At 41.0% G+C, this 26,979-nt stretch overlaps 1 protein-coding gene across 1 annotated transcript; it reads left to right on the top strand.

The window, feature by feature from the left end:
• Positions 1-669: 669 nt before the first annotated feature.
• LOC306881762 (calpain-5-like) lies at positions 670-22,941 on the top strand (the record flags this gene model as incomplete). Its single annotated transcript, XM_079436027.1, has 12 exons — positions 670-843; positions 1,677-1,808; positions 2,216-2,427; positions 2,528-2,720; positions 2,894-3,087; positions 18,714-18,791; positions 18,918-19,371; positions 19,556-19,678; positions 20,257-20,453; positions 20,687-20,805; positions 22,518-22,654; positions 22,777-22,941. The coding sequence occupies exons 1-12, from the start codon at positions 679-681 to the stop codon at positions 22,939-22,941; spliced, it is 2,169 nt and encodes a 722-aa protein (XP_079292153.1). The 5' UTR covers positions 670-678.
• Between the last annotated feature and the right edge of the window lie 4,038 nt (positions 22,942-26,979).

Here is a 26,979-nt window from a genome sequence, read left to right as displayed (position 1 = left end):
TTTTGATGTTTTTACATGCAAAGGGACTCCTGACACATTAACCTCTCCAGGGCATGTCTAACCCATCTCCATTGCCAAGGGAAACTACACCGTCTGCAAATACACCGTTACCCAATCATCCCTGAAACTAAAGCTAAACTTGAGGTTACAGTACGACACTTAACATTGTGGTTTACTGATTCTGCCGGCTGTGACTGCTGTGGAACAAAGGTGTCACTTTAACAGAAATAGAATATTAAAAAAAACTTTTTGTACTTAGGTATTTTTATTTTATTTTAATATTTGATTTTATTTATTATATACTGGAATAATCACTGAAAATCACTGGTTTGATTTTAAATTAATCTCATGTAACTCAGATGTAGATTATTGTCTATTCTGTGAATTGTACCATGTCCAATGTCATTATCAGGCATCATTATTTTTATTTAATTATTCTTTCTTATTTTAATATTTGTGTGCATATATAAATTATATTATGTTCTCAACTCAGGTTGCTCAATAAGAAAATTTATATTTTACTGCATTCTATTTAACTCTAAAACATTAATTTTCCCCAACTTCTCCCTTAGCATAGTAATATTTCTCTTCCTTTGACCCCAACTTTTCTTCTTTCTTGTTTATTTTCCTTTTCTCTCATCTTCTCCCCAGCTTCTTTCCGCTTCTCCCCTTTGCAGTATGCCAGAGAAAGTGTGCAAGTTCCAAGGTCAGTGTTATCATAAGCTGAAGAGATCATGTCTGAGGCGAGGGGCTCTGTTCCAAGACCCATTCTTTCCTCCTTCAGCTGAGTCACTGTTCTACAAAAGGACGCCCCCTCCAGGACTGACGTGGAAGAGACCTAGGGTAAGAGAAACTGACAGTGAACTGTCGCTTTCCATTTGAAATGTGTTTATGTGTTAATAGTTATTTTTGTCAATTTTTAGGAGTATATCATCATGTAGATGGCCCTTAAAGATTTTGTTGCTGCTAAAAGTATAACACCACAATAAAGGAAAGATATATTTAAAGAAAATATTTCCTTTCTTTAAAAGAGTACAGTACAGTCTGATGTTACTGTACATATGATCTGGTGACAGGCCAGTAGTTTCTGACCCTCTCAGTGAGTGGATCTATCCTGGTGACTCTTGTGATTCTAAATGTGGCTGCACAGTCAGCAGCATAAGAGATATGTTTAATTAAAGGCCTTTCTGATGGCTGCAAGGCGTCGGTAACCTGATTCTTCAAAGAGCGCATGTGTTGTGTGTATGGCTTCAAATGAGGGAGATTACCAACATATTATGCTACATTTATATGTGATATGCAGACAAAACTAATAGACAGTTGAAGCAGCAATACTCTAAAATTTTAAGGAAAATTCAAAAAGCCACATTTTGATTTGGAGTGCTACTTTCCTAGCTTGAGCAAAGTCTTTTAAGTCAGGAAAATTGAATTAAAACGTTAATTAACATGTTAATTAACATTAGAGAAATGATGTCATTACAGAACTATACGTTTTGTATGTTTGAATTGAAAATATTTGTTTTTATTACTTATACTGCTTTTTACTTATCTACTTTTGCAACAACAAAACAAACAAAAAAAACATTTATTATTCTGAAATGTTTCTTTAATGAAATGGGTAGATGTAACCATATACACATACATAATTATTTAAGGGTCTTGTGTCTTACACCCAGGAACTGTGTAAAGATCCTCGACTATTTGTGGATGGAATCAGCACAAGAGATCTGCACCAGGGCAGTCTGGGTAACTGCTGGATGGTGGCAGCCACATCATGTTTGGCAGCAGAATCCTCACTCTGGAAGAAGGTCAGAAAATATATGTATGTATGTATGTGTATGATTTTTATTTTTTTAAAGATGTAAGTTCTTTTATTCAGCAATGATGCATTAAATTGATCAAAAGTGACATTTAAGACATGTAAAATGTTACAAATAAATCCCATCACAGGAATAAATTACATTTTAAAATATATTAAAATGGTAGAAGAGCTCATTTAAATATAATAAGAGCTATTCACAAATAATATTCTCAGTATATCTGGCTTATACTGTATTTTTGATCAAATAATTGCAGCAACATTAAAAAATCTTACAACCTCATATTACATTTAATATCAATACATTTGAATGGTGGTGTATATGGGTTTGCTCATTTATCAAGATTTCACTCCTCTTCTCTCTTTCTCCTTACTTTTTCATTGTCTCTTATTCAGGTGATCCCAGACCATGCTGAACAGGAGTGGCACCCAAAGCGCCCGGATCTGTATGCTGGAATTTTTCACTTCCATTTCTGGCGTCTGGGCCAGTGGACAGATGTCGTGGTCGATGACCGTTTACCAGTCAGCGAGGATGGAACGCTGCTCTTCTGCCGTTCTGCAACTCCACGGGAATTCTGGAGCGCTTTGTTGGAGAAAGCTTATGCCAAGTGAGATGCTTATCACATAAGAGAGAATTGCTTCAATAAATTAAAGCTCTTTTATTTAAAAAAAATAAATAAATGTGCCTCTGTCTCTTTGTCTTTTTAGGATAAACGGGTGTTATGAGGCTTTAGAGGGAGGTAATACAGCTGAAGCCCTGGTTGATTTTACTGGTGGTGTCTCTGAACCATTGAGTTTGAACCAGGAGGAGCTGATCCAGCATGCTGACCAGAGAAAAATTCTGTTCCAGACACTAGCACATGCACACAGCCATAAAGCGCTCATCACCTGTTCCATTCGGGTCAGAAAACATGAACAAAAACTTCTATTTTTTAACAGTGTAAATTCCCTGCAAATCAACTAACTAAAACCAATGCCACATAACTGCTCTGTGTGTCCTGATTGTAATAATTCACACATATATGATTTTTACCTGTTTCTTTTGTACACATTTTGTCTCTCTTTGTTTTGCAGCCAGCAGAGGGAGAGCAGGTAGAATCAGTTCTGGACTGTGGACTGATAAAGGGTCATGCATATGGTGTAACTGCATTCAAAAAACTTTGTATGTTAGAGACCCGAAATGGCATGTGTAACGCAACTCGTTTGCATATGGTCCGGATGAGGAACCCTTGGGGCACAGCAGACTGGACAGGAGCGTGGAGTCTGGGGTGAGTTAATGGCTACCTATCTCTCTCAGAAGCACAAAATCAATTAATAATCATGGTTAGCAGACACCACAATTAAACAATTTAATTGAGTTCTTGGCACTTTCCATGGTGCTCTGTAAACAGTGCTGCAATCTATTGTTGCATGGTACAGTACAAAGAAGAGCAATGCCAAGGTTGTGCGTTGAGCCTCACCTGGAACATGATTTGTGGAAAATATATTGGTGAATACAGAAAATATATAGTTGTTCTAGTGGGTCTTCTTTCATGTTAGACTGTATAGTAGGATAGAGACATTTCAGTAAATCAAGGATTAACATAAAAATCAGGTCTAATATTTGCTGGCCATCTTCAAATGAGGTGGACACTCTGTAGGTGCTGATCTTCCAACAATGTGAAGTTGGAAGTTGAAACTTGTGTATTTAAGCTCAATATTCCATTTCTGTAATGGAACACCTTGAGATCGCTTTTCCTATAGTGTTTGGTAATGCATCTTTGCTAATTGCCATCACAGCTCCAATGGTGTAATTGTATAGTGTGGTACTTATAAGGCTGTGCCAAGTAGAGCAATGCTGAGGTTGTGAGTTTGAGCCTCACGAGTTTGAGCATGGTTTTACGATTCAAAAGTCATTCCAGTTGGAAAAGAGTTTGAAGTGAAAAGCTAATTTGAAAAGAGTTTTAGCACTTCGGTCCTGGAGGGCCACTGTCCTGCAGAGTTTAGATCCAACCCTAATGAATGAATGAATGATGCATTTATATAGCGCTTTATTGTGTATTGCTGTACACCCAAAGCGCTTTACAATCATGTGGGAGGGGGGTCTCTCCTCAACCACCACCAGTGTGCAGCATCCACTTGAATGATGCGACGGCAGCCACAGTACAACGGCGCCAGTGCGCTCACCACACACCAACTACAGGTGGAGAGGAGAGAGAGTCATTGAGCCAATCAAGTGTATGGGGATTACTAGGAGGCCATGATAGACAAGGGCCAGTAGAGGGAATTTGGCCAGGACACCGGGGTTACACCCCTACTCTTTACGAGAAGTGCCATGGGATTTTTAATGACCACAGAGAGTCAGGACCTCGGTTTAACGTCTCATCCGAAAGACGGTGCTTTTTACAGTATAGTGTCCCCGTCACTATACCGGGTCGTTAGGACCCACACAGACCACAGGGTGAGCACCCCCTGCTGGCCTCACTAACACCTCTTCCAACAGCAGCCTAGTTTTCACCGGAGGTCTTCCATCCAGGTACTGACCAGGCTCAACCCTGCTTAGCTTCAGTGGGCAACCGGTCTTGGGCTGCAGGGTGATATGGCTGTGGCAGAGTTTAGATCCAACCCTAATCAAATACACCTGAACAAGCTAAATAATGGCTGTTTCTCAGTATGCGTTCTTCAGTTGCTTCCTTGTGTTCTCGTTCTACGTCATCATCAGCCGTCAAAGTTCAGTTCCAATTCTCAAGAACGCAAATACAGAGGACGCATGAAAGTTCCTGGATGTGTTCTTGATATCAAGGAAGCATTGAGTGCAGACTTGAGAGAATCAAGCATTTTACAAATCCCAGAATACGCTGCGGGCGGCCGGTGTAAGGAAGACCGTAAGCTTTAAACTTGCTCTTGCAAATACTTGACGGTCTTTGAAAGCATACATTTATCGTTTTGTTTTGCTTAATTTTAATAAAGTGGTAAGACCTGGAGAAAGTCTGCAGTATTTTTATTGGCATATTAATATGAATCTTAACATAGTCATAGTTAAACATATAGGCCTAATGCTGTAAAATAAAACGATATACAATTATATGAAAACAATATCTATAATAAATGTTTTAATAAGTTATGACATTTGTTTGTAATTTTATGTTATTGTGACAAGTGGGGCGGGGGAGTTAATGATAATGAGCGACACCTGCACCACTCACCGGTCTCGAGTCCCACGGAGGAGCTCCGGAAGGATAAAAGGAGGAGTGACGACAGTGCAAGACGAGAGAGGACCAGGCCTGGACTTTATTTTGTGTGCGGAAGTCGTACGCGAGGGGCTGCCGCTTTACTTTTGTGTTTGTTTATTTTTATTATCAAACTTGTTTAAATGTTTGCCGGTTCCCGCCTCCTTCTTCCCGATCTACGAACTGTGTTACATTGGTGCCGAAACCCGGGAGGAAGGAGGGATACGCTGTCAGAGAGCCATCGCTGCTGAGGGGGATCGCGGTGCTGGAGCGATAGAAGAACAGGTGGGACCTAAGGCTCGCTACCGTGCTCAGGGGTCAAGGAGGGGTGGCTGCCATCCGATAGGGAGCGGAGGAGTCGACGCCGTTCGCCAGGAGGCCGTAGCCTGCTGCCACCCGCCATGTTGGGGAGGAGCAGGGAACGGAGGACTCGCTGCCGGCTGCCCTCGACCGGAGGAGCCATCGCCGTCCGCCAGGAGGCGGAGGAGCGTCGGGCTGTCCACCAAAGATGTTCAGTACCATCGCATGGCACCGCGAGTGAGAGCCTCTCAGCTGGTTGAGGACCAAGCAGCAGTGTGTCCGGGAACCGGACCGAATTTTTCTTTTTTTTTCCCTCTCTCCCCTCTCTCGTCTCTCCTCATCCTTCCGTCTCCTTTTCTCTTGCCTCGTTTGTCCTTACCCCCAGGTATGCCCCCCAACAGCTCCAGTGGTGTAATCAGTTTGCATGCGGTTAAGGCAGTACAAAGCAGAGCAATGCCGAGGTTGTGAGTTCAAGCCTCACCTGGAGCACAGTTCAGGATGCGAGAAACAAGATTGAAAACTAACATAAAGATGTAAACGGCACCATTCCTCTTAGATTCTATACTTAAATAGAGGCATTCCATTAAAAATATATTTCAGTGTCTGAAGTTACAGATTATACTAAGATTGACTGACTGGCAATCTTTATTTCAGGTGGACACTTTGTAGTGTATCTGCTAATGTTCCAATGAGGGATATTTGGAAGTTGGGACTTGTGCATTAAAGCATCTTTGGGACAGCAACTCCAGTGGCGCAATCGGTTAGAGCAGAGTTCAAGCTTCACCTGGAGCATGGTCTTAGGAAGCAAGAGTGAAGTGAAGTGACATTCAGCCAAGTATGGTGACCCATACTCGGAATTCGTGCTCTGCATTTAACCCATCCAACGTGCACACACACAGCAGTGAACACACACACACCGTGAACACACACCCGGAGCAGTGGGCAGCCATTTTATGCTGCAGCGCCCGGGGAGCAATTGGGGGTTCGGTGCCTTGCTCAAGGGCACCTCAGTCGTGGTATTGAGGGTGGAGAGAGCGCTGGACATTCACTCCCCCCCACCTACAATTCCTGCCGGCCTGAGACTCGAACCCGCAACCTTTGGATTACGAGTCTGACTCTCTAACCATTAGGCCACAACTTCCCCCAGAGAACATGCTAATAGAAATTAAATCAGACACATATACGTTAAATTAAATCAGACACATTGTTCGCCTTAGATTCTAAGATAAAAAGAATTCAAGGTCTTGAGTTAAAGACCAGGCTAATATTGGCTGACAATCTTTAATTGAGGTGGACTCTTCATAGTATATCTGCTAATGTTCCAATGAGTGAGACTTGGAAGTTGGGGCTTGTGTATTCAGCTGTCTTTGGAACAACAGCTCCAGTGGTGCAATTGTTCAGTGCATGGTGTTACAACCCTGTGGTTATTCTGTTTTCTCTGCTGTGTTGGGGCTGTTTATGTTTCTGCTCCCCCTAGGGAAAGTCATCCGATTGGCTCCTGCAGGCTGATTGTTCCTGTCTCCTGATTGGTCTACGGAACTTTAAAAGTCACGACATCACTTCCTCAGGAGCATTGTTTTGCCATCTTGTGAACTGAGCAGTTAGTTTTGTATAGTGCAGAGTTTTTGTGAGAGGTTGTATTTAGAGAGTTGTGAGTACTGTTTGCTTTGTTTGTTTTGTGTCTGGTTGCAAGTGTTGTGTCAAATATGTACTGGTTTATTTGACCCATTTGCCTGTTTGACACTGATTTTTGGATTGCCCTTTAAACCTGGTTTTTGCTTGGCTTTGTAAATAGATTTTTTAATATTGTAAATACTAAATTGGGATAGTAGGGAGTCTGATGCCATTTTTCTTTTGTTTGTGAATATTTTGTTCTCTGTTTTGGTGTTAGGAAGTTAGTGAATTGTATTTTATTTCATTTTATTTTGGTTAGGCAAGGTGGAGGTTTAAAAACCAGAACATTTTGTTTATTTTGGCCTTGTCGGCTCCTGAATTTAAACTCCCAATAAATATATTTTTGTTAAATCTTTTATTTCATGCTAGTCTTTTCTTGTTGCACTTCTTCCCTAGATGGGGCGTAACAATGGTACTTACTATATGAAGCACAGAGCATGGTTTTAGGAAGATGTTAAAGTGGGAAATATACAGTTTCACGAGTTCACACTTACATATAATAAATAGAATAAAGTTTATGTGTATTTGGCGTGCTGTCCGAGGGGAGGGCTCCGAGCTCAGAATTTTGGCCCGAACCCAGAGTACCCCCCCCCCCCCCTACAGGATAGGAAAGTAATAGTTGTAAGTGCGGAGAAGGGGTGGCGGAGGGATGCTGGAAAACTGCCAGTGAACTGAAGTCTGCTGTGTATATATACACTCCTCTTATCTTGTTAACTGGGTTGATTACTGATTGTTCTCCTCTCGTGTTAAATAAGTTAATTATCTGAGCGTGCTCCTCCCGAACTTTGTTAATAAAACATCATTAAATATAGAAAGTTGAGATGTTGAAAATTGTGTATTTAAGGTCCATATTCCTTTTCTGTAATGGAACTAGTGTTTAGTAATACATCTTTGTCTTTGCAGCTCCGATGGTGCAGTCAGTCAGAGTGTAGTACTTATAAGGCAAAGTGATGCCAAGGTTGTGTGTTCGAGCCTCACCTGGAGCATTGTTTCACGATTCAAAAGTCATTCCAAAAGTCATTCCAAAAGAGTTCGAAGTGCAAAGCAGAAAGAAAGGTGTAGTTTTGGCTGTGCATCTTCAGTTGAGGCTGACACTCTGTATTAGCAAAGGTGCTAATCTTCCAATTGACATGGAAGTTGGAATTTATGTATTCAAGCTGCATAGACCATTTCTGTAAATGAACATTTGGAGTTGGCTTTCCTTATGGTGTTTACATCTTTGAGTTTACAGCTCCAGTGGCGCAATCGGTTAGTGCGCGGTACTTATATAGCAGTACAAAGCAGAGCAATTCTGAGGTTGTGCTAGAGGTCTTCACGGAGGACCCGGGACCCGTACACATTAGGTCATGTCTAATCTCAACCACGTTGTCAAGTGAGTTGGAACTGCCTCTGGTGCCACCTCAAAATAAATAGGTGCGTGACACTTCTGCATACTTGTGTCTGTAATCTGGACTCCTTGCGGTGGTGTGTGTGTGTGTGAGTGTGTGGACTGGGAGTTGGATGGATAATACCCAGATAGCATGCGGATGTGGGCCACTTAAGGCAATGATACAGCACTGATGGCCTTCTTATGGCCCGTACAAAATGGATGTAAGCCTGAAGTGGCCCACATGTAAAATAGCAAAAATGCGAATCACATATGGACCTCTGTAGGCAAAGATGTGGTATTCACGGATAATCGGAATGTGACCCTAAAGTGGCCCACGTGCTTGTAAATATGGCCCAAATAGTGCCACTGGACTATGGTATAAATAAATTCAACTGTATAACAGTTTCACTGCAATTCATGTTATAATGTTAGAATTAAAGAACAATAAACTCAATACATATTACCGTTGCACTTATCTGTACATAGTAAATGCAGTCCCAGACAGCAACATAGTTTTGGCCCAGATCCGGCCGACACTGGGCCGACACTTGTTGCTGTCTGGGGGTTATTTTTAAGCGGTTGTTGACATCCTATCTAAAATGTGATTTAGCCAAAAACAACAACAACAATAACGTTACCACAATATGCATGCGTGCAAAGGTTCTGCGCAATCCTCTTGTTCAATATTCTCGGGGTCTGAATCCGGCTCAAACTGATATGGCAATATTGATGCCATCCTTATCTATACCGGAGCAGACGGAACTTGCTGCTTTGGCAAGGGGCGGGGCAGTACTGAAACGTTGTCTAAGCTGTTTGCCAATCACAACGCGCTGGGACAGCTAACCAGTCACAACACATTTCGTATTTCGGAAGGCGGACCTTCATCAAACCCGGAGCTAATCAAGCCTTTGTGACAGGCTCGGGAGAAAGGTATTATAATAATGTAAATTATGTGAAAAATAATGCGAACAAAATCAAGACTTTGTAAAAGAGCATAATAGGATCCCTTTAAAGTGGCCCTTATATGATGCCACTGATGTGGCCCAGTTATCCTAAAACCTTTTTGGGCCAGTTTTGGCAAAGATATGGCACAGGGAGCACTGGCTAATGTGGCTGTGAGTCTAAAATGGCCCACATATGATGGCACAAATGTGGCCCAGTTATCCTAAACAGTATCTGGGCCAGTTTTGGCAAAGATATGGCACAGTGAGCACTGGCTAATGTGGCTGTGAGCCTAACTTGTTCCGCATTTGACATGGCAAATATGCCACATATATTATAAAGCAGATGAGGGCCACTTCAGGGCCTTCATTTATAAAATGTTGTGCAGAAACCATCCTAAATTTGATCTTTCAATCATATCTCGAATATGCATACGTTTGATTCATAGAATGAATGTACGAACAGAAAATGCACGTACGCGTCTCTTTCAGTTGTGAAATCTATGAATTGCAAATGATTTTGAACTTGCACGCAATTGAATGGTTTCAGCTCTCTGCCTTCTAAACGACTCCTAATTAATGTCATTAGCATATAAAATATCACCAATCATCATAATTTAGAACAGTGATCTGCAAGAACAGCTTACATTTTAAAAAACCTGTAATGCTCCGACAATAAAAAGTGCGTACGTCTGCTCAGACACTGACGTGACACTAAGCACTTTTCCACGCCAAAGACCGTCTTTATAAATATGAGCGCTGGCGTGGATTTAAGGGTACGCACACTCTAATATCAAATTATAAATTACACTTTATAAATGAGGCCCCTGGTTTGGATGTTGCACTTTACACTGGCTAATTGAAATGGAAGTTTGAAATTGTAAAAATGGCTTAATAGTCATTGTTCAGTGTGTGTAAATACAGAAGTGTCATATTTGAGCCAAGTGGATTTTAAATGCAACTTCCAATTATATGTATTTAAAATCTAATTATACATTTATGTTTGGTGTTTGTCTAAATTGTGTGTTAGAAGTCACATTCAAAATGCAAAAATGTTGTCAGTCCTGTCAAGTCACACATTACAAACTTCAGTTGAGAAAAATGTCAAAATCAATCTTGTCCATACAAAGAAAAAGAGTAATGATCACTGGCTGTCAGGTTTAGTTAGTTTGCTTGGTTAATTAAAAACAAAAAATAGATACGCTATGATTAGATCTGCACCTGAGTTTCCCTTCACGTTAAACAAGCCCAATAGGCCTTACTGTCTTATAATTACTTGCATAATAAACTACTAAGTTGATAAAAAGTTTTCCGCATTAGGTCATGTCTAATCTCAACCATGTTGCCAAGTGAGTTGGAACTTCCTCTGGTGCCACCTCAAAATAAATAGGTGCGTGACACTTCTGCATACTTGTGTCTGTAATCTGGACTCCTTGCGGTGGTGTGTGTGTGTGTGTGTGTGTGAGTGTGTGGATTGGGAGTTGGATGGATAATACCCAGATAGCATGCGGATGTGGGCAACTTAAGGCAATGATACGGCACTGATGGCCTTCTTATGGCCCGTACAAAATGGATGTACGCCTGAAGTGGCCCACATGTAAAATAACAAAAATTGCCCAAATATATCAAATCACATGTGAACCTCTGTAGGCAAAGATGTGGTATTTACGGCAATGTGTAATCTGAATATGACCCTAAAGTGGCCCATGTGCTAAATAGTAACTATGGCCCAAATAGTGCCAACCAAATGTTTTGCCAACCTTTGGCAAAAATGTGGCACTATCGACAAAGGCTAATCAGGGTGTAAACCAAATGTAGTTATCCAAAAACCATATCTGGGTCAGTTTTGGAAAAGTTATGGCACAGGGAGCACTAGCTAATATGGCTGTGAGTCTAAAGTGGCCCGCATACGATGGCACAAATGTGGCCCAGTTATCCAAAACCGTATCTGGGCCAGTTTTGGCAAAGATATGGGATGGTGAGCATTGGCTAATGTGGCTATGAGCTTAAAGTGGCCTCCATATGATGGCACAAATGTGGCCCAGTTACGTATCCTAAAACATATTTGGGCCAGTTTTGGCAAAGATATGGCACAGGGAGCACCGGCTGTGAGTCTAAAGTGCCCCGCATATGATGCCACAAATGTGGAAATGCTACTGGAAATTTTATTGGCTGTAAGTGAAATGCATCAGAAAGTCTTTCAGCAATCAAAGATGGAACTTTAATTTCTTTACAATGTAAGTAGGCCTATGCTAAAAATGTTTCGCAATGGGATATTTGTATGATTTGTACATATAAATATAATCTGTCTAACTGCATCACTACATTGTACAGACATTACAGGTCAAAGCCATCTGATGAGACAAGTACACAATCATATCGTCTGCATAGAGAGAAATTTTATGTTTATTTTGTTATTTGTTATTTTTATGTTCTCTGTGTATTCCTTTAATGGTACTCCTCTCACATAAAGCCACAGCTAGCGGTGCAATTACCAATGCAAACAAAAGAGGAGACAAAGGACAACCCTGTCTTGTACCATGTTGTAGAGAAAAAAAAGCAGATAAATTATTATTTGTATGTAGTGCTGCTACTGGTGAAGTATAAAGAACTTTAATCCAATGTCTAAATTTTGAACCAAACCCAAATTATCCAAAAGGAAGTCCCACTCCACTCCACCCACCCAAATGCTTTCTCCGCATCGAGTGATAGTAATACCTCAGAAACACTAGATGGAGTGGGATCGTAAAGAATATTTAAGAGCTGACGTATATTAAAGAACAATTGTCTATTTTTAATAAATCCAGTTTGGTCGTTGGATATTATTGAAGGTTGGATATTATTTTTCTAACCTACGAGCTAACATTTTAACCAGGATTTTACTGTCCACATTGAGGGGGGAGATAGGGCGATAAGAGCCACAGTCAAGAGGATCTTTGTCTTTCTTAAAAATAAGTGATATGACTGCTTGTCGCATAGTAGGAGGCAGTGTGCCAGAAGAAAAAGATTCCTTAAATACGTTTGATAATAGTGGAGATAATTAATTCTTACATTTTTTATAGAACTCGGTCGCAAACCCATCAGGACCAGGTGACTTTGCAATTTGCATTGACATTATTGAGGCATTTATTTCTTCAGCTGAAAAAGGGGTTTCAAGTTCAGCTGCAGTCTCACTATCAATTGAAGGTATATTAATTTTATCAAAAAATTATGAGAGACGATATACCCACGCTGCCATGCTGAGGGGAGTGCATGCCGAGCACAAAGGCGAGCAATAATTACCAACTCTACCAAAGCTTAGAGAGTTGCCCCTGGGACGGTTAGACGGCTGTCAGTAACATTATCCCCTATGGCCAAAGACCCGAGCTGCATACCCTAAAACTTACCTGTTAAGGGCCGGGAATCCCGGACCCAGGGTAGAGCTCCAAGGCTTAGAATCATAGAAAAAGATTCCTTCAAGGGGATATGGCCAAGTGCCTAGGATAATAGCTAGGTCCTGGCCTGTCACCCAGGGGCTACTGCTTGCTCTGCACAAGCTCGCTGAGGGAATGGTCTCAACAGACCCTCAGAGGCACCCCTCTGTTCAAGCCCAGAAACATTGGGAGAAATAGGTAGAGTGGGGCCCAAGACGAAACCGGGGCCTGGCCAACTCAAAGAAAGGGCATGAAGCCGCAGCACCTAACCCCTACCATACAGGTTTTTAGAAAGAACGCAAAACACTTGATGTGCGATCTTACTACAACGTGGATTTCAGAAAGTGCACAGAGACTAGTGTGTGCACTCACCATAACATGGATTGTAAACCTACCATTCTAGGGAGTTGTGTAGGGACACAAACGACAGGTCCCAGAAATACTGCAAAGAATGGCTAGTAGTTTAGGTTTTTTTAAAACACAACGTACCAGCGAACTGATAGAAATGGATCGTACTCACCCATTCATGGTTCCCGTGCATAAGAACAGTCCCGAGGCAAAGTCCGAAGAGGCCTCGGGTCCGGACCATCAGTAAGGTAGTTTCTATGAAACATAGAACCTAACCAAAACATCATAGGTCTAGCATAGAGACTGCAATTTGAGCGCAGGAGGTTCTCACCTTACCTCGGTCAGGTGGAGTTAACAGTGGTTACAGGGGAATTAGAGAGGGGAAGATGAGGGCAGATGTACAGGCCCCCTGAGGGAAGGGAGTAGATTTTCAAACTTTACTCTGGTCTGGACGAGAGCGTTGAGAACGTCTCGACTGGATCACCTCCCTCAGGTCTTGCCTACCTCTCTTTGAGCCGCGCCACCCTCTAGCCCTACCCGCAGGTGGGGGAGGGGCATGAGTCGTGACACTAGCCTTCTGCGCCCATCTCTGACCCTCAGACCAAGATGGGCCAGGACCCCTGCGTTGTTCGGGCTCAGACCTGGACCTCCTTGAAATTAAGGTTTTGAAGGCTGCTGAGCGCGCCTTCGCCTCCCTAAACTTCTCGACCACCGACCACCAGCTCGGAAGGCGAAACTGGAGCATTGAGAAGAAAGCCCTTCTCTTTCTTCCCAATATCTCCCAGGTTCACCCACAGATGTCTCCCCGTTAACACCATGGCCGCCATAGACCTGCCCATAGCAGAGGCGGCTTGCTTAGTGGCATGGAGAGCCAAATCTGTGGTGCGGCGCAGCTCAGCAACCTCATCAGGTGACAAGCCCTGACCTTTATCCAAGTCTTTGAGCAGATCAGCCTGGTATGCCTGAAGCACCGCCATAGTGTGCAACGAAGCGACAGCCTGACCTGCTGCTGCATATGCTCTGCTATTTAAGCAAGATGTATCCTGAAGGGGCTTAGATGGCATGGAAGGAGCCTTGAGAGAGGATGTCTCGCCCTTAGAGCCCTATCTGCTGACATCCACTTTCACGCATCCCCTCAATATTAGCATAACTAGTATGCTGGAATCTATGAATGCGAGAGGAAAACGGCATTTTTCACTCCCTCTCAACCTCTGTATGGAGATAAGGAAAGAATGGAAGGCTCACTCGAGCTGGGGGGCTATGGCCAGAGAGATAACGCTCATCGAGATGACCCCACGGCGCCACCATTCTGGCCCACTTCCACGGCAAGTCAAGCCTCGCTGTGGCACGTTCCACAACCTCCAACAGCTCATCATACGTAGGGCAGGAGGATTGAGAGGGCTCAGTTTCAACTTCTTCGCCCACAGACATCTCCTGCTCTTCCTGGGCAGAATCCAGCAGAGCACTAGCTGCTGTGTCAGATGATGTCAGTGAGATCGCGTCGTCATCCAGCGGCTCGCCCTCGTTCACGACTGACGAGTGCGAGAAGGAAAGCCCCCTCTCTAACTCATCGGCGAGATCCGCCTGCGAGCCCCACGAGCCCATTCTCCTCTGTGCCTCAGCAACGGCGGGTCCTGAACCGCGGGAGGCAGAAGGCTGCCCCTCCTTTCTCGAAAAAAGAGACAGACTAGAGCAGAGCTTTTCCATATGGTGTTTTTGTATGTATGCTTCAGACACGGGTCACACTGACGGTGTTCCCCATAGCGGCCCCTAGAGAATGCAGTTCGAAGTTCCCTCAAAAGGGAAAGGCATTTCCGGTGTTTGATTATGTTCGAGAAATATTTTCATCTTAGAAGATATAGAGTTAACAAATGTTTCATCTGAAAGCAACTAAGTATTTAAACGCCAGGGACAATATCTGTCGTATGTAACTGGTATACACATAGTCATTAATAAAGGGGCATGGTCTGAACTAACAATAGCACAATAATAAGTAATCAAAGGGAGAAGATTCTTATCTAGGAAAAAATAAAAGTCTATACGCGAATATGTCTGATGAACAGGTGAGAAAAAATAATAACTTTTAGATCCAGGATTACGAAATCGCCAGACATCAGATATGGGTTAGGGTTAGGCAAAATTTATATTGCAGCCTGCTGACCTATTGGTTTTATGAATCATTCTGAAAGTGAAAGTATAATAGTAATCCCTCTTCCAACTTAACAGAAAAAAAGCCAAGTTAAGTGAAATGTAAAATATAAATTTGGTGCAGTTAAAACCCACCCCCATCACTTAACAGCACAGAGTGACCCCCTAACCCACTGAAAAGGTATCCACACATTTAAATGTTTGTTACGGAGAAATCACAGTGTAGCAGACGCTCCTAAATCAAACAAAAATAAAGAGAGTATAAGCTTGTTTCAATATCTGACTTAAAGGCAATCTGATCATCTTACAATTGTGAAAGAAAAAGAAATGACAGAAACATAAATGTGTATATAGAAACAACTAAATTTGACTTCCTGCAACATCATGTCATACACCTTTACATTTTAAACAAAGTCGTCTACTCACCAATTGTGAAAGACAAAAAAAATAATTAATAAAAAAAAAAAAAAAAAGTAAATAAATAAAAATTCTGTCCTACGTAACACACCTTAAAGGACAATTCACACCGCACAGACAAATGCCAACAAGCTCTAACAAATTAGTCTGTTGGAGTTTGTTGGATCAGTGTGTTACCCCTGTTGGCGTCGGTTGGAGTTTGTTTTCACCCGACTGAACATGATTGTAGATATAGAGTTGGTCAGTGTTTGTTGATGCAGTGTGAACATTTTTCATAAGATTCTAAATCCAACAGCCAACTTGAGCCAACTTGTTTGTTGGAGTTTGTTGGCATTTGTCTGTGCGCTGTGAATTGGCCTTAAGTGTGTATAATCTTCATATATGCAGCATTGCCTGTCAAACGTCAAGTATGCGTATTCTGTCCTCAAAAACTTTAGTGTCTGCTATTCAGCATTTCTCTTCACAAATGCCATGGCTTTCATCGGGTTGCAAAACTCATTTTGTTGCCATTTGTAAGTGATCCTAAGTTTCGCTGGATGGAAGATACAGTAGCGCACTCCGTCTCAACCACGAAGCAACTTCTGAACATCATTAAACGCGGATCGTGCATGAGCCACGCTGGGAGATTAGTCTGGAATTATGAGAATTGTGGATCCTTTCAATTGAAGGGGTCCGGCCTCCCTAGCTTGGCGGAGAATCTCGACACAGTCCTTGCAATAATGCACTTTGATCACAATTACTTTTAGTTTAGCACTAGGCTGCCTTGGCTGGAGGCCGCGGTGTGATCTATCCACGAGCACTTCCCTATCCATGCCTAGGACTTCTTTTAGCAGCTTTGAGACCGAGTCTGGAGAGCTCGAACCTCAAACCATCCTCATCCTCCCCTCCATATCAGTGCATTTCTCCTGCAAAGCCATAACAGCCGTTTCGAGTTTGCTCACAGATCCTTGTAATGATGTCACATCATCCAAACACGCAGATAGTCCGTGTTCCATATCGCTCACTGTCTTTTTCATAGATTCCAAATCCGAGCGTAACAGTGCGATTTTGCCAACGACCTCCATTTTGACACGTGTAATTCTGACCTCATGTTATTAAATTCGTCCACAAGAACAGTCTTCAATTCAGCCCTGAGCAGCGTGGGGATATAATTTTTCAACAGCGACAAGATCTCTGCTTTCATATCCACCATTTCAGTTTGTCTTTCTGGCGATTTCTAATTGCTGCACGAGGCGCCAGGCCTACTCGCATTATACTTCCCCGTGTAGGTGTATTGTCACAGACTTTTAGCCATTTATGTACCGCAGTAAAGAGAAAAAAAGTTGAGATTCCAAAACAGAATGTTTTAATGCCAATTTCAAAATGTAAAATGCCCAAAATTATAATTAACTTAATAATTTAGCGGAGCTCGCTCAAAACATAACCTACTCCATGCCTGCTCACTAGCTGATATATGGTTTGTTTGGATAGGACAATATTTGGTCGATATACAACTATTTTAATATCTGGAATATGAGGGTGCAGAAAAATCTAAATATTGAGAAAATTGCCTTTAAAATTCTCCAAATGAAGTTCTTAGCAATGCATATTACTAATCAAAAATTAAGTTTTGATATATTTACAGTAGGACATTTACAAAATATCTTAATGGAACGTGATCTTTACTTAATATCCTAATTATTTTTGGCATAAAAGAAAAATTTATAATTTTGACCCATACAATGTATTGTTGGCTATTGCTACAAATATACCCGTGCTAATTATGACTGGTTTTGTGGTCCAGGGTTACATTTCTCCCTTTGCAGATGTTGTTTATGCTCAAAGCCACATTACACACTAAAGTTAAAAAGATGAAATTGTAATCTATGACCCCTTTAAGATTCATAAGTTGGAAAACAAATTTAGGGCTAACGTAGACTAAATGACCATTTATGTGAGATTCTATACTTGAATAGAGACATTACAGTTGGGAAAGAGGTTAGCGCACGGTAGGCCTACTTATAAGATAGTACAAAGCAGAGTAATGCTGAGGTTGTGAGTTCGAGCCTCACCTAGAGCATGGTTTTAGGATCTAAGAAACATGTTAGTAGAAATGAGATCAAAGACTAACATAAAAGACTTAATACTGAGTTCAAACTGTACGATTTTCAAAGCTGTCGGATCAACATTGTCTTCACACTGTACAGCTATAGGCTTGCATTCAGTTGCTGCTGTATTCACATTGCACGATGGATCGACGACAGGAGTTTACACACTGCATGACTTTACAATAGGAAGAATCGCAGACAACTCTGTTCCACAAACTACTTTTCATATAACTCCTCCCCGAACTTCCCGCTGCCCTGTATCTTGCTCTCTCGTTGGCTGTAGGTCATCACTGATGTATTTTTCAGTCAGACTCAGGACTCATTTCACATAGCAGGATTTTGAATCAATTCTCTCAGATTGCGTCTTTGAAAATTCACACTGCGTGACTATCACTTCGGTGAACGAGCACAGATTTGCCTTCGATTTCTGGGCTTTTGTCTGATTCCCTTAAGATTCTATACTTGAATAGAGATGTTCCAGTAAGAAAATAATTTAAGGAGTTAAAGATCAAGCTATAAACCAGGTTCAGTGTTATCATTGGTCAGATGGCATGTCAGTCAAACTCCCTGAAGGGTCAATTAAGGAAGTCGCTCTGTAGTGTGTATGTTAATGTCCCTATAAATGAGACCTGGAGATTTGGATTTATATTTGTATTATTGAATAATTTGATTCCCAGGCCCAGGCCTTTTCTTGTGTTGTTCTTTGACACTGGCTCTAGTCAATGTGCAGTACTTGGTGAAAGAGACATTCTAGTAAGATGAAAGAGATATTCTAGTAAGTAAATTAAGTAAATCAAGTAAAAAGCAAATCAGGATCTCATCTGAAAAACTAGTGTAACATTGGTTAACCCTCTTCAATTGAGGTAGAAAATCTGTAGTGTGTTCTTTGAGAGAGACTTTGTCAAGTTGATAACAGGGACAAACTATGACATGGAAAGTGTTCGAAATGTAATGCTCATAACATTGTTTACACTGGTTCCCTTTTCAGGTCTCCTCAGTGGCAGCAGCTAAGCCGCAGAGAACGGGAGAAGATGGGCCTTGTTGTCCAAGATGTTGGAGAGTTTTGGTAATGTAAATTAATCTAAATTTTCAGTGCCACAAATGTGTATTTGGAAAAAAATGGAGTATATGGACATAATTCTTTTGAGAAGCATGTTTTAACCCAGTATTGTAAATTGATAATATTCCTTAGGATGAAGTTTGAGGACTTCTGCCATTACTTCACAGACATGGTGGTTTGCAGGTTGGCAGAAAAATCCCTCCTCTGGCCACAGACCCACTGGAGGGAGGTGTGCTGCCAGGGCGCCTGGACCTATGCATCTGGGATGCAACCTCCTCCCTCATCTTCTTGTCATCTAAACACCAAGAACCAGCGGCCTTCAACCGGGCCCCAATGGTCCAAACAAAGGCCAGCTCAAAGACGAGACAAAAAGGAACAAAGACTGAGTGAAAGCCAGAAAGAGGGACAAATCCAAGGACAAAAACAGAAAAAGAAAGAAGTAAAACCAAAGCAACTTAAGGGGAGAAGGGAGCATGTGAAAAAACAGGCAGAAGGCATGGAGATGAGATGGGAGAGGCAAATTGACAGAAGAAGTCGATGTGGAGGATGTATCAATCACAGAGACACATTTCTATACAACCCACAGGTAAATCACTCTGGGAATTTCCAAAATGAAATTGAAGCATGAATTATATGGTTAGGTTAAGGTTAGGTCAAAATCCTTTAGAAAAATTCAGCCTGCTAATTTCTCTCTAGCTCTCTTAATCATATGTTCCCTAATTTTACATTCAGATGTGTGTCCATAATTTCTCTCTCTATCTCCTTCTTAGTTCCTTTTTGAACTGGTTGGAGATGGGGCAGAGGTGTTGATTTGTTTGCAACAGGAGGACAGGAGGATGAAAAGGAGGGAGGGAAGTGGGGAGAACTTACCAATCGGCTTTGAGGTTCTAAGGGTAAGTGGCTGACTAAATGTCATCTACATTTTTATACATTGTCAGATTTTGACTGAGGCTGTTTAATTTATGTGGGCTGTGGGGGTGGTTTATTTATAAGTTCTATGCAATATCACGCAAGCAACAGTGGTCTTGCTCCGAAAATCAGCTGATATTTATTTGGCTGTGAATATGATATTGTTTTCATACATGAGTTAAATAAACAAAATTTAATATTGAGTAATTTACATTTAAATATTTGGTGAATGAGTGTTTTGGAATTAATTGCTTGAGTGATTAGTTCATTTGTCGATGAACTAATCACTTGTTGTCAATGTATCCTGCACAGACCGACAGTCTGTAGCATGCAAACACAAATGGAGTGATACAAACAGTGAAAAGTCACAGTGCTGTTGGACTGTATCAGCATTCTTGGTTAACCCAATAACCCAATAAGATTTGATCAATGTTTTATAACATCAACTGTTATATAATTGAAACTAAATCACAGTAAATCATTAGATTCTAGCCTACATTTGCATTTATTTGGTCCTCATCAATATTTCTTCTTTCTATCCCTCTATTTATACTCCCTTTAGGTGGAGGTGAATCGTGTTTGTCGTGTACAATGTTTATGTGAGCAGGCTGCTAGCTCTGTGTATATGGACTCCCGTAGCGTTACTCTGCGCGTGACTCTTGGCCCTGGAAGCTACGTCATCCTCCCCACTACTTTCCAGCCTGGTGCCACTGGTCGGTTCCTTCTGCGTTTTTTCTCACACGCACATGTGCGCCTCAGGTAGGCACAAAAGATTAGGCTAATCTGCTCTGCTTTGCATTCAAATAAGCAACAAACTGAACAGTAATCAAGATGTAGATCTAGTTCTAGATACTTACAGTTGAATGCAGTTATTTTTAATGTTGAATGTTTACTAAGGTGACTGATTTAAGGAAGTGTCTTCAAAATTCATCCTGTTTTATTCTTTTATTTTTTGGTTTTCTCCTCCTCCTCAATTTATCTACCATCTTCAGGGAGTTGAAAGAAGAGCTACCTGCTCCTTCATTGTGGCCATGTTGTTTTCCTGAGCCCAGCGCTGTAACGACAGTCCATCTGCTCAAAGCCTCTGGCCTCAGCCATCCCAAACAAACAGGTTAAAAGTCACCACTAAACATTATTGTAATACTTAAATGACCAGCAAGCATGACTATGGTCTTATTAACCTTTACATTCAATTGGTTATATGAATTGAATCATATTCAATTACAGATTCAGTATTTCTCAAAATAAATAAATAACCATAAAATGCAACTCAGAATATACAGTAACTAAATGTTAACACAAATATCCTTTATGTATTGAATCCCATTTTATTAACCAATGTCTTTACCACTGACCTTCGATTATCCAGCAAAAAATTACTCTAGATAAACATTTGTGCTTTAGGTTTTTTATTGCTGAAGTGTGCTGAACTTTCTTCTTCTGCATTCTACTGTACAGATGTGAATGTACTTTTCCTTCAGCCTGAGGCTTATTCATTTCACTTTTAGTGTGAACGGGCTTTTACGTTTGCCAAAAATATAACTCTTTTATTAAAACCAAACAAGCAAGCCCTTCCTAGATTTAAAAAGTATTGCAAAAGTAACGTAGATGTAACATGGGGTTTGAGTTTTGTTTCTTGTTCATTGTTTTCATGTCTTTTATTCATGTCTTGTTTCATGTTCCTGTCATGTGAACCTACCATGTGGTACTCTTGTCTGTGTGTCATGTTCTGATTGGTTGTCCTAGTCATGTGTCTTGGTTTTCGTTGGTTAGTTTATAGGTGCGTTCGACTTAAAGCAGCGCTGTGCAGATCGATCAAATTCTGACTTGAAGTAGTGCATGGCGGTTAGAAATTTGGTCCGACTTGAGACAGCGCCAATGCCACGTGACTGTTATGACGACACAGCTGTTTCATGATTGGCCAGATTCACCGCATGACAACAATCACGTGTTTCTGGTTTATTCTAACCTTTTCAATTCCAATAATGGCCACACAACTCTTTTTTTTAGAACAGTAAAAGCTTTTTTACTGTAGTCGCAATATTATATCGAGTCACATTTATCATAAAACACTGATAAAAGCATATATACCCCCACTTTATTTGTATTTAAATAGTATATGGTCATGTTGAGCTTTATTCTTGAACACATGGCACTGTATTAAGCAGTATATAAAAAGTGTTTCTCTTGCACATGAAAATGTTTCTGAAATGTCAGTGTATTTGTCAAATATTGCATTTTATTCACTTCATCTGTGATAGAGTATGCAAACACCGCACGACCATCACTAACGGGAGCAGAAAGTGTCCGGCTTGACGGCTCCGTTTTCAACTCCACCCCCGACTGCAAGCAGCTACTCTCATTGACCGCCGTCTGTAGCCGTGGTTCAAGTCGAACTCACCTTATGTCAGGGTTAGTTCGGTCCTGGAGGGCCGGTGTCCTGCAGAGTTTAGCCCCAATCCTAATCAAACACACCTGAAACTAATAAAAAAAAAGCTAATCAAGGTCTTACAAGGTATATTTGAAACTTCCAGGCAGGTGTGCTGAGGCAAGTTGGAGCTAAACTCTGCAGGTCACCGGCCCTCCAGGATCAAGTTTGATGACCCTGGTTTATGTCATGTGACCGATATTGTTTGAGTAACGCAATATTGTAATGTATTACTTTTAAAAGTAACTTTCCCCAACACTGCCTGTAAGTGACAGCTTTGGATCAGTCAAAAACTGGATCAGTCCTGCTTTCACTGTTAGCAGACAAGTATTTTATTTGTTTCAGCTGATTATGCTTTTAATTTTCATCTTTCCTTCTGTATGTGTATATATCAGCTCCTGATGTATATGCTGTCATCCGTTGTGAGGAAGAGTCTGTGAGGACAAAAATTTTCAAAAAAGATGGAAGTCCTGAATTCAACACCAAGGCCATCTTTTATAGCAGGAACCCAAAGTCCAAAATATCCATTGAGGTTAGAGGCTACTGCACTGTATTTTGTGAAGGCTGACTTTTGGCACGGTTTCTTTTTTATAAGTCAATTAATGAAAAAAAGTTGTGCTGATGTTTTTTTTATTATTATTTGTGTTTGCGCAGCTGTGGAAAAGAGGTTTGCTGTTGGACACGTCCCTGGGAGGAGCACAAATTCAGACAGGAGGACATGAACGCTGTCAAAAAAGAGTGATTGACTTACAGGGTGGCCAATCGCGAGGCTGTGTTTTTATAGAGACTTCTTCCAGCCAGTGCCTGACAGACCTGTGACTGACTCAAGGTAATGACTGATGATGTATCATTAATGGACGAAACATGAGAAACAGCTATATTTGTGCCATACTTCAGCATAGAACGACAAACTTCTGGAGCAACCTGGGGTTATGTGGTTTGCTCAAGGGCACAATGGTGATGAATGAATTAATTACATCTGCTATTCATTTTGATGTTTTGACTCAGTGTTAATGGTTGGCACTGATACCTCGGGAAGCCTTTAAAGGGGTCATTGTATGCCCATTTTCCACAAGTTGATATGATTCTTTAGAGTCTTAATTAAAAGTCGATAACATACTTTGGTTAAAATTTCGGTCACACTTTATATTAGGTGGCCTTAACTACTATGTACTTACATCAAAACACAAGTACAATGTACTTATTGTGGTCATATTGTATTTCAAAACACTTTTGCTGTTATTGAGGAGGGATATGGGTAAGGTTAGTCACAGGTTTGGTGGTATGGGTAGGTTTAAGGGTGGGTTAAGGTGTAAGGGATGGGTCAACATTGTAATTATACATGTAATTACAGAAATTAATTACAGTTGTAATTACATATAGGTATTTTGAAATATATAAGTACAATGTAAAAACATGTATGTACACAATAAGTGCATTGTATCAAATTATTAATTTCAATGTAAGTACATAGTAGTTAAGGCCACCTAATATAAAGTGGGACCAAAATTTCTAAATGGTAGTGTAAAACCAGCATTTTACCCTGTCAAAATCAGCTCTGTTTTCAGCAAGCTGTTCTAGTCCATGTTGCTTTAAATGCTAATGAGCTCTGCTCACCCCGCCCCTCTCTTCCGTGGGGTGACGAGCAGACTGTAAGCTTCAGCCACAAAACTTGCTAACTAGCATATATTAGGAAAGGCGATTTGCAAAGATTCATAAAAACCCTAAAACTCACTTCTTCTGTGGATGAAGCTAGATCACGAATGATTCGCATGAACATAAACGCATTTGGGCAGATCGGGATCAGCGCATTCCCTTCGAAAACTAATGTTAATCCACTGTGTCTTCAGCAGCTCAGATGTCAGGAGTAAATGACGACTGTCATGTTCATTATCACATCCAACAAAAAAGGGGAAGTCGTGGCCTAATGGTTAGAGAGTCTGACTTGCAATCCAAAGGTTGCGGGTTCGAGTCCCCGGCCGGCAGGAATTGTAGGTGGGGGGAGTGAATGTCCAGCGCTCTCTCCACCCTCAATACCACGACTGAGGTGCCCTTGAGCAAGGCACCGAACCCCCAACTGCTCCCCGGGCGCTGCAGCATAAAATGGCTGCCCACTGCTCCGGGTGTGTGTTCACGGTGTGTGTGTGTTCACTGCTGTGTGTGTGCACTTTGGATGGGTTAAATGCAGAGCACGAATTCCGAGTATGGGTCACCATACTTGGCTGAATGTCACTTCACTTAAAAGCACCTCAATCGCTTAATCAGAGACATCTTGTCTTCCCCTGCACCGGAGACACAATGGCGGGACAGCTCTCAGCTCACTCAGGGCAGGTCTAAGGTAAGACAGTCTTGTCAATCAACTATTGTGGGAGCGGTCTGTACAGAACTACGTCATTTTAACAGGAATCTCAGAACAGCCTGATTTGAGAGAGGGGATTTTAAAATAGGGATTTTGTGTACACACACTTCCAACCATAGACTGTAAAAAAAAAAGATGGACAACGCACATTCATTGAGGAGCGTCTCGCTGCAGCCTACAAGATCCAGGGGGCGTGGTTGGATCCAGATCCAACTCCTCCCACCTTACATATACCTAAACCTACCCATCTCCACCCCCTGATCCCTAAACCCACCCCATCTCCACCCCTAAACCTACCAATCTCCACCCCCTAGGTGTGGATCCAGCCATGCCCCTTGGATATTGTGGACTGCAGCGAGCCCTACTTGCATTCACTCACTTCCATTGAAGAAAAGTGAAGCCACCATTGTCCCCATATTGCGCTGATTTGGGACCAGAGTCTGTGCACTGGCGAGATAAAATCTACATAAAATGACAAAAACCATCTTTGAAAACAAAATATTTGAAGTGAAATTTAATTATTTAGTTTCTCACGTCCCATTAGATTACATGGAGAGGACGGGTTTATGATTTATACTGGACCAGCCACCTGGGGGCTTCACTTTTGAGGATTAGTGCGGCACACTTGCTTCCAACACACATTTATGTTCAAACAACATGTAAAGTGAATTTTGCATCCAATGACCCCTTTAAGGGTTATGCTAAAATGTTTACTTAAATTCTACAAAACATACCTATTTAAAATAAATGCATAAACTGCCAAAAAAATCTTAGGCTGATGATACATGGGGCAACGTTTTGGGAAATGTTACTGTCAACAGGCAACCAGGTGAGACACAGGGCCCACAACAGATCTAAAATATCCAAATAGAAATTTGTTACCCCCTCTCAATGGGAAAGTGCCCAAGCAACATTGCTCAAAAAAAGTTGCCCAGCAAAATTGTTCAAAAAGTTGCCCCATGTATCATCAGCCTTAGAGTTTATTATTGATCAGAAGAGTAATAAATGTTTCAGTCTTTTTACATCTGTAGTGTTCTTAAACACACATACAAAATGAAAACAAGAAGCAACAAATGTGCACAGCAAAAAAAATCATATGATTTTTATAATCTATGTTTTAGTAATTAAAATAAAAACGATTTACTTAAAGAATGAAAAGAAAGTGAAAATTATTTCAAAGCACCTGTCAGATCTAACCTGAGATTTGTTCCACTGTGTCTTCCTGTTGGAGAACAGGGGCCCATTTCAATAAGGAGGTTCAACCAACTCTGAGTTTAAACTTCAACTCTGAGTTGACTTACCGTGAGATGGGAAACTCAGAGTTTTCGGTCTAGGAACAGCTGAATTGTGTTAGTTTATTCAACTCTGAGTAGGCTGACTTTGAGTTTAGCGCGTGCACTACGACTATGAAAAGTCATGATCAGTGGAGCGCCGAAATTGCGATTCACCATGGCACCAGCACACACAAAAAAGACGTCTGTGTACTTCCATCAATATGTAACATTAATTCTTAAATTAAATGTAAATAAATTAATAACTGTTATAACATCAGAGGTGAAAAATGTATAATGGTATCCCATGGCAAAAAAAGGAAAAAAAGAATGTGGCAGCAGCTAAAAATAAAGTATAAAACACAATTCAATCAAGGTAAAGCTTTAAGCATAAAAGGTTCATGGGTGTAGGCTAAATGACTTTACAAACATTTGACATTAAATATCATTCAGTTTATATTTCAAAGCACTGCAGCTTTTCCCACATAGTCTAACACTCTTTTCACATAATTAAATATTCTTTAATCTAACCTGTTACATTTCTTAATTAGAGTAATAAAATTAACGGTTACACTTTATTTTGATAGTCCACTTTAGACATTCTACTAACTATAAGTAACTTTGTAACTACATGCCAACTAATTCTCATTAATTTGCAACTACATGTCTACTAACTCTCAGTAGGGTAGGTTTAGGGTTAGTAGAATAAGTTGACATATACTTGCAAAGTTTCTCATACTCAGTATGTTGTATGTTGTAGACCCATCAAAATAAAGTGTTAGAAGTTATTAAGCAGACAGTCTACTAATACTCTAATGACTGCTAGTTGACATGTAGTTGCAAAGTTACTTACTGTTAGTAGAATGTCTAAAGTGGACTATCGAAATAAAGTGTTGCCAAATTAACTACTGACTTGTACTCAGTCGACAGCAAGAAGGCAGAGGGAGTACCTGCAACAGCACCACTGATAGATGAAGAGGAGATGGTCAATTAACGGATTTGTGCCCAGGAAAAAATTCTCTGAGCTACCTCTCTTTCAGAAACGGGCTTGAATTACCCTGCTTTCTCGGGTTTGACAAACCTCCCATTTTGCAATAGAAAACCCAGAGATTCCCTCATTTCAGGGTTAACATACTCAGACTTTTCACTCAACCTCCTTTCTGAAACGGGCCCCAGGAATATAAAATGTAAACGTTTTTTTTCCCTTCTGATTTTCATCTCAGGGAC

Source organism: Barbus barbus (assembly GCF_936440315.1).
Source record: "Barbus barbus genome assembly, chromosome: 2".
Taxonomy (NCBI): domain Eukaryota; kingdom Metazoa; phylum Chordata; class Actinopteri; order Cypriniformes; family Cyprinidae; genus Barbus; species Barbus barbus.
The sequence above is the reverse complement of the archived record's forward strand: the minus strand, read 5'-3'. Positions and strand labels throughout refer to the sequence as shown.